Source organism: Gopherus evgoodei, chromosome 4, assembly GCF_007399415.2.
Source record: "Gopherus evgoodei ecotype Sinaloan lineage chromosome 4, rGopEvg1_v1.p, whole genome shotgun sequence".
NCBI lineage: Eukaryota > Metazoa > Chordata > Testudines > Testudinidae > Gopherus > Gopherus evgoodei.
The window spans coordinates 54,229,235-54,237,407 of NC_044325.1; the positions used below are offsets into that span (position 1 = coordinate 54,229,235).

The window sequence follows — 8,173 nt, forward strand, 5'->3', positions numbered from 1 at the left end:
TGAATTTAGCCTATTTTTTATTTCTGTGTGTTCATAGTAAACATTTTTGTAAGTGACAAACACGGGCATATGACCACAGTATCACAATCAAGAAATTTTAAGACGACATTAACAATCACTCAAATTTATGCGGCATTTGCGCAACACAGGTTACATATTTGCAAGGTTTACCTATAAGTACAATAGGTATTAACATTTCACTACATTTAGAAAAAAAAATAAAGGTGACCTGTTAGTGACCACATACATCAAAATATACACAACACAAACTGAAGGCAATCATTAATTTTGTCCCCTTCTGATTTATTTGAATGGGCAGTGCTGCAAGCTGAAACAATGTTGTTGTTTTAAATTACTTAGTACACTGAGTGCATTTTCTAAAACCCAATCTTTGGTCTAAAAGTAAACAAAAATCAAAAAATCAGCTCATTAAAGAAAAGGACAAAATAATCAATGGCCAAAATGTAGTTCTTGGGCATCTTTTACTATTACTTCTGCTTAAATACAAATTACATTTTAATTTTTCCATTGTTTTAATAAATTTAGTATTTTTTCAAGATCTGCATCCACCAACATATCCATGATAACTTATAATACTGCAAACATGGAAAATCTGGAGGCTTAGGGATAGACTTTTGAATAAAAATTGCAAAGCAGTCACTATTTAGATACACATTCTACTATAATTTTGACTTCCAAACTTCATAGTCTACAATGTCATCTCCCCACATTGCACCTTGCTGACATTCCTCACCTTGTTGGAATAATAAACAACCCTAAAGACTGAACAAACGTACAGAAAATGGGGGACTTAATAAAAAATACCTGGACTTTTCTGTTTTTCTTTTAATTATCATTTACAACGCAAATGTGTGTAAAATGTTCACTTACAGTCTGGTTCCATGGATGTTAATGTATTAAAGGGTTTGAAGAAGACCCCTGATTCTGATGTGTGAAATAATCAGAAAGTCCCCCGGAAAGTCCTGTTGTAAAACTTGGCAAAGAAGGTCTTAAGGACTCACAAGGGAGAGTGGAGGGCGCCTGTGGAGACGTGGAGGAGGAGGCTGCCCTGGCCGTCATTGAAGTGCTGCTTTGAGAAGTCATTGAAGGGTGAGGAACATGGGGGAAAAAGTAACTTGTCTGTCCTGCTAGAAGGTTTACAGAGCAAGGATTTAGGGAATAGGTGCCAGAGCAGGGGACTGACAAGCCACATGGCACTGAGGCGGCCAGAGCTGCTGCTGTGAGGTGATGAGTGGCATAAGGTATCTCTCCATTGACTAGTCTATCAACACTTAACCCATTAGACGTGGAAAAGGAGTGGTTGTTTCCCAAAGAGTTCTGAGTCAACACTGAACTGTAGGGCATGGGGTGGCTGGGGTAGGCGGACGTGGTCCCATTGTAACTCAAAGTGCTGCTGGCCCGGGGGTGGTGCAGGGAGAGGAAAGGGGACATAGGCCAATACAAAGATCCAGCCCTATCCATGAATGTCAGTCCGGTGGAGGTGAGCCGAGCACCTCGCTTGAAAGCCAGCTTGGCCCGGGAGGTGGTGGATCTCCGGCGGAGCTTGCCCGTGGTCCCCCCAATGAAGACGTCGTCGCTGGAAGGGTCCAACATCCAGTAGTTCCCTTTGCCCGGGTCGTCGTAGTGGCGGGGGACCTTGACGAAGCACTTATTGAGGGAGAGGTTGTGGCGGATGGAGTTCTGCCAGCCCTGCTTGTTCTCCCGGTAGTAGGGGAAGTTCTTCATGATGAACTCGTAGATGCCGTTGAGGGTGAGGCGCTTCTCGGGGCTCTGCCGGATGGCCATCATGATCAGCGCGTTGTAGCTGAACGGGGGCTTCTCGTATTTGCCGTTCTTCTTCTCCCCTTCCTTGCCGCTCTCCCCTTCCTTGCCCCCCTCCGCCGCCCCCTTCTTCTCCTCCGCCGCTTTCTCCTTCTCCTCCAGCTCTGCGGCTGTCGCGGCCGAGCCCGGCTCCCCCTTGCCCGGAAGGATTTCCTTGGCCACCTCCAAGGTGCCAGAGGTGGTGGCCGCAGCCGCCGCCGCAGCCGCCACCACGGGGGGCTGCAGGAGGAGCTGGCTCTTCTCCTCTTCCTCCTCGGCAGGGGCAGCTCGCTGAGGCTGCTGCTGCTGCGGGTGGTGGTGGTGGTGGTGGTGATGGTGGTGGTGGGGGTGGTGGCTGTTGTGGTGGTGGCTGTGGCTGTTGTGGTTGTTGTCGCTCTGGACGGCTTCAGGCACCAGGCTGTTTATGCTAAAAGAGGATTTCGGCAGCATTTTCACTTCCTTCCTATCTCCCATGTCCAACATCACACACTAGTCTGTGGGGGAAAGTTGCTGCAGCGGCCCAGGGAGCAGTGCGCGGGGTGGCGGTGGAGGTGGCGGCGGCGGCCGCGCTGGGCAGCGAGGTGGCGGCACCCCGGGCTGGAGCAGCAGCAGTGCAGTTGGACCGCAGTCGCAGGCGCTGGCAAGGCATGTAGCAAGGACAGGAGCCGCCGGGGAGGGAAGAGGAAAAACAAACCCCGATCCCCGCTCGGAGCCACTGAGCACAATCACCGCCCCGCTAAGCACTCCTGCATGGTGCCCGGTCCCCCCGCTTCCACCAAAGCCCGGGGGGGACAGCGGCAGCCGGGCGGGTCGGCGGCGCAGAGCAGCAGAGGCAGCTATAGAGACAGCTTTAGCCACAATTAATTTCAGAGCTACAGGCACACGCTAGGGCTGTAAAAAATTTTTTGGTTTAACCTTTTCCACCGGTCGCCCAATCAGAAACCTCGGCGTGCAGGAGCGTCTCTCCCGGAGCCAGCCAATCAGGACTCCCCTCTCCTTCTCTCCCCTCATCCCTTCTCTCTCCTCCTCCTGCTCCCCCCTCACCCTCCGAGCACCGCCAAAGCCCCCCGCCGCGCAGGGATACCAGGGGAAGGACGCATCGCCGCGGAGGCTTACCCCTCTCATTCCTCCCTCTCCCCCACCCTCCGCTCCTCTTCAACCAACATTTCCCCTTCCCACTGTATTGGATCATTTTAGTTTTATACTTCAATATTTTTTCTAAGCAATTAAAGTTTGTTTCTATATTTTTTTATTTTTCTTTTTTGTTAAGGAGAGGGAGATGAGAGGTTGGGGGAGGGAGCATGGGAAGGCAATGGTGGTGGAGGCGCTGGGAGAGCAGAGGGGAGGTACTACTTTGCGGAGCCGGGCACTGTCTCTCGGCGCAGTGTGTGCTTGTAGGCCCCTTGTGTTGATTAGTTTTTGCTTTTGAAAACATCAGTTTTAAGGTACAAATATTTTTCGGAGCTTGCGTTAGAAACACGTTTTGGGAGGGTTTGCTCCCCTCCTTCCTTGGTGTGTTTGTTTTGCTCTGTTGGTTTTATGTCGCAGGGGCTGTTTCTTTTGGGGGGAGAAAGGAAAGATTTACTTACAACCCTCCTTGCGTCTCTGTCCTCTCCGGGGAAAGCAGGGATAATAGGACGTGATCTTGAGCCAGGGGTCCTGGGGGTCCTGCACATCGGCCTTTCGGGAAAGAAACGAGCTGCGGCTACTTCCACCCCATTACGGTGCACTTGACACTCGCAGCCGTTTGGGCCATTACTCTCTTGTTTGTTAATCTCCGAAATGTGTGAGTTAAAAGAAATGGGGGCGGGGGGAGAGATAAAAACAAGGTGTGTGCGTATGTGGAGGAGGGAGAGATAAGACTGAAAATAATGGACGTTGTAAGGATTTGCCTGTAACCCCCTCTCTTCTTAATTTCATTCTCTGCGCCTCATTGCCACTTTAAAGTTTCACTTGAAGTCGGAAATGTTCCCCACCACTCTTTCTCCCCGGGAAATGCTCCTTCCTTGAAGGTGTTTGTTTTGAACATTAACATATGGCGTTTCTTGTTGTTTGGTTTTTCTTCTTTTCACCGCGTTTGTTTTCAGCCGGAAAAAAAAAGTAGGCCTTGTACAGATATGTATATATGAAATAGCTATATAAATAATCCACACACTATGTGTTGCAATTTGTGGCCTTTGTTTTTGCGATCTGTGATGTTGTGGTTCTGCTGTTCTTATTCTTGGTTGTGGAGAAGGGAAGGGGGGGCAGAAGAGGCTGGGACAATAATGAGTTGGGTGCTGCTGGGTTAAATGAAATGATCTTGTAGCGCTTCTTTCCCATTAACGTTCTTTAAATAAATACGATGGGAAAGAGGGAGTTTACGGCTAAAATTTCCCGGGGACAGGAATTCAGTGTTACTCATCCAGATCAAATCCTTCCTTACTCTAGGCTTGAAACACACAGGCTTTTTTACTGAGGAAGCAGAAGGGCAAAATATCACCGAGGGAAAGCATATGGATCACATTAAAAAAAAACAATAAAAAAGGACAACTCACATTTTACTCTCCATCAGTGCAGAAATGCTTTGCACTTGTGTGCTTCTTCTGTAGGATTATGGCGGGTAAAAGAAAAAAAAGAACGATGCAGTAAAAATATGTGAAAAGTTCAATTCTAATACATGCAATTCATCCTATGGAAACTCAGGTAACAACGTGTGTGTGTGTGTGTGTGTGTGTGAGAGAGAGAGAGAGAGAGAGAGAGAGGAACAATTACAATTGGCCAATAATAAACGATTGCAACTGGGGATGGCATGAACTCTGTGCATTGGATTAACCTCGAATGACCTTACCACAATTGTATTTATTTATCCTATTTCGTAACAGGTCGCTACTGACAAAAAAAAATTTAATCAATAATCAAACTTTTTAAAAAAGAAATGTTTTCGTATTCTTAATCGTTTCAAATGATAATCATGCCAATGCACAGCATTGTATCCAATGTATTGGAATTCTTCAGAAAACTTGTGGTGTGGACTATGACATGATCCTCTGATAGGACAGGGTCAGAGGAAAGGTAAGGTCTGTGCATATGATAATGATGATGTACATTTAATACATATTATTATGATGCATGGGATCCTTTTGGGGTGGCTGGGCCCAGTGCGTTTTCTTACTCTGTCTAGCAATGATTCAGTGTAACCGGATTCTTGAGAAAGGACAGGTTACGTAAACATTTACTGATGTGGAGTAACTATACTATTTGTACTCTGATATGCAGGAAGGAAAGTGTTGATTAACACAGAAGAAAAAAAGCGAAATTAGCTGATTGCATGCTCATAAGTGCAAGCTGTCATTGAACTGCTTTTAAAATAGACACAGCTGGGTGTTTGTGTTGAAAAATTTCTTGTGTTTTTGCTAATACTGAAATAAGCATGATTTTGTATACCAAACATTTTCAGATCATTAAAATTTGTAATCTGTGCTGGTTTTAAACACAAAGAAAAGAAACAGATTCATTTCGCTGTAAAATTTGCTGATATTATATTAACTCAATCAGGTCTGTGTAAATGGTGCATTGTGCCTTATCAAATCTCTTTGATCCATTTAATACACAAAGTGCCAAACGTGTGTATTGTTTGTTAACATTGAACGTTTTATTCAAATCTCTGCTCTGCAGCAAACTGGAGGAGATGTCGTTTAATATAACACTGACATCGCTTGTTGAAATTTTAATGCTCTGAGGGGTTTCTTAGGTCAAAGCTGCGTTTACATTGCGTTGTGACCGAGGATGAAAATGTAGCAGGGAAAAAAATAAACATTTCGTCATATTGCATTTCTGAACCAGGGTTTAATAACGAGAGAAACGTGCTTTTAAAATGCCTAATAATCTAAATTTAGTGTCCAGCCATTTGTCATGGCTGTAGAATAAAGCATTGTAGCCAAATTTAGGATTTATTATATTATTTTTTAATACCAAGGGTATACAATTCTCCCTAAAAAGGAAATTCTGCTTCCAAAATGTAAGACGTATCTTTCTAAGGCCATGAAGGTTTCATACATTGTTTACAGGAGACGAGAGTATATGTAATAGAAGCCGCATCAATTATTATCTCTGACGGACTTTAACTTATAGGCCTGTCTAATTCTTTCCTCCACAGAAAATTCTCAGTTTATAGAACTGTGCATATAGATATTTACTTTGGAAATGCAGAATGTGCTCGTCTAATAGCCAAACCCTACATTCTTTTCTTAAACCTGATCCAGACAGAGCTCCCATTCGCTTCAGTGGCAGCTTTGCCTGGATCACAACGGAATAATGACTGAATGATTTGACCCCAAGACTATGGCAAGATTAGGAGTTATTTTCAGAGTGCCTCGAAAAGAAGTGTTTTCTAAACTAGAAGCCCATGTGGAATACCTGTGAATACCTGAGAATAAGAGTTGGGAAAAGTAGTGTTACCTGCGCAAGCCAAGAACTACAAACGTGAATAACAGGCGCAAAGAGTGTTACTCAGCTCTTTGTGTGACGTGTACTTCCGTTCAGCAGTGCAGACTCATTGTTGGGGTATATTCACCTGGTGTACCTATTACACATTAATTTAACATCTTGAACAGATATACTCATTTGATAAGGAATAGAATGGGAAAATGGAAAACAATGTCTAATTCAGAGGATAAAGACTGAACTAAATATTCTAGCTGAAATTCCGCATACCAGTACTTTCCATACAGTGCTTCGATTATTTATTTGTCTCTGTTTGGCCATTCTCCTTTTATTCTTAATCTATTTTAAAGAACCAGGTAAAATCGTACCTGAATCGAATGAATCCAGGTACAGTGTAAATGTATTCTTCATATGCTTACAGGCTGGTCAAACGTAATGACATCTTAAAAATGAAATAGTTTCTTCCGCCATGAATAAAGAAGGGTGTTTAATAACCGGCTTCGATGACATCATGCATCCATGAAACGAGTCAGAACACTTCATTTTAACATCCAAATAATAACATATTAAATACAATCAAGCGCTCTATATTTGCCCTGGTGGGTGTACGATTCCCTTATTTGTTTCACATTCCCTGAACAATTAAATTAAGCGCTACTTGCGAACCAGCCTGACCATCCACTGATATCTTGCTTATAGGAGATTTCAGATGTGTATGTGACAATGCACTAACAACAATATGTGTCAAACATTTTGAAGATAGATAGATAGATGATGGATTAATTACTATAATAGACCGATATCTTTACATGTATACAGTAATGTATAGGTGTCCTCTCTCTAGCCAACTCTCATCTAATCCTTAACAGCTGGTAATGGTGCTAACATTTAAGTGATTAGAAGTTACTCTATTTAGTGTGGTGTATCCTTCTTCTGTGCGTTTTGGTTACAGGTTATACGATTAGGTTTGCGAGAACAGTAGTGAACTAAACTTCCCAGTGAGAGGTCTTCACACCAGGGAAGTGTTACTTTGCTGCAGCAGCCCTGCCTCGTCGCTCATTAGGAAGCTGCAGGTTGTCAGGCGCTTCTCTTGCGCGCACACGCACACACAAAACCGCCGCACTAAAACTAAATTAAGAAGCCGATGATTAAGACAAGCGTCTGCTAGGCCTGTCATTTCAGCATCCTTCCATCATAACATTGTGGCACAGGGAAATTTGCTTGAAAACCTGGAAAAAAAATTCTGTGGGAGAGCCTCTTATATGAGATACAGTACCATAAATGCTAACTTCAAGGATAGCCTGGGAGCTACTTCGGATGCAAGCTAGGAATCCACAGAGGAAATGGATGCTGCAAAGACCATTGGGCGATCCAGGCACTTCCTTAAACTCTGGTGAGTATCTCTCCAGTCTATTGAAACAGGTCCGTAGGTACTAAGCGAATCAAACTGGATCATTTTGAAATCCACTGCCGGGTTTCTTCACGAGACGTCGGGGGAACTCCCCCTAATGATAGATCTGTAACGAAAAGTTCCTACTGGATGACTAATGGTTATTGGCATTGAGAGCCCCTTTAAGGAGAGCATAACATATTGTGCCGAAGACCCTGCAAGTACCCTTTAAATACAAACATTTTAAGGTTCCCCCCCGTTGTTTTTGGGCCACTTGTGTGATTTCTTCCCTTGGCCCCACTTTTTTATAATCGCACCTCCTCAACCCCTTCCCCCCTCCCGCCGAAGGGGTGAACTACTCTGTTGTTAAATTTTTCAAGGAGGGCTAAATTTCTCATTCGATGATCTTTTGAGAAGCTGCACCGTACCATAAAGAAAGAACTGCCAGCAGGGCACTGTATACTGTATAAGGAGGAGCCTATCCAACTCCAGGACAGATAGCATTAAAACAATGAAAGCAATCAACCATGTTTAAAG

The 8,173-nt window shown here is 44.2% G+C and overlaps 1 protein-coding gene across 1 annotated transcript; it reads right to left on the reverse strand.

Moving 5' to 3' along the window:
* FOXG1 (forkhead box G1) lies at positions 1–2,687 on the reverse strand. Its single transcript, XM_030562295.1, has one exon. It carries the CDS (start codon positions 2,302–2,304, stop codon positions 910–912), a length of 1,395 nt encoding a protein of 464 aa, XP_030418155.1. The 5' UTR covers positions 2,305–2,687; the 3' UTR covers positions 1–909.
* Positions 2,688–8,173: the final 5,486 nt, after the last annotated feature.

Bases quoted from the DNA above. Each gene is read 5' to 3' on its own strand.
- FOXG1 (XM_030562295.1), bottom strand. From the start codon at position 2,304: ATGTTGGACATGGGAGATAGGAAGGAAGTGAAAATGCTGCCGAAATCC.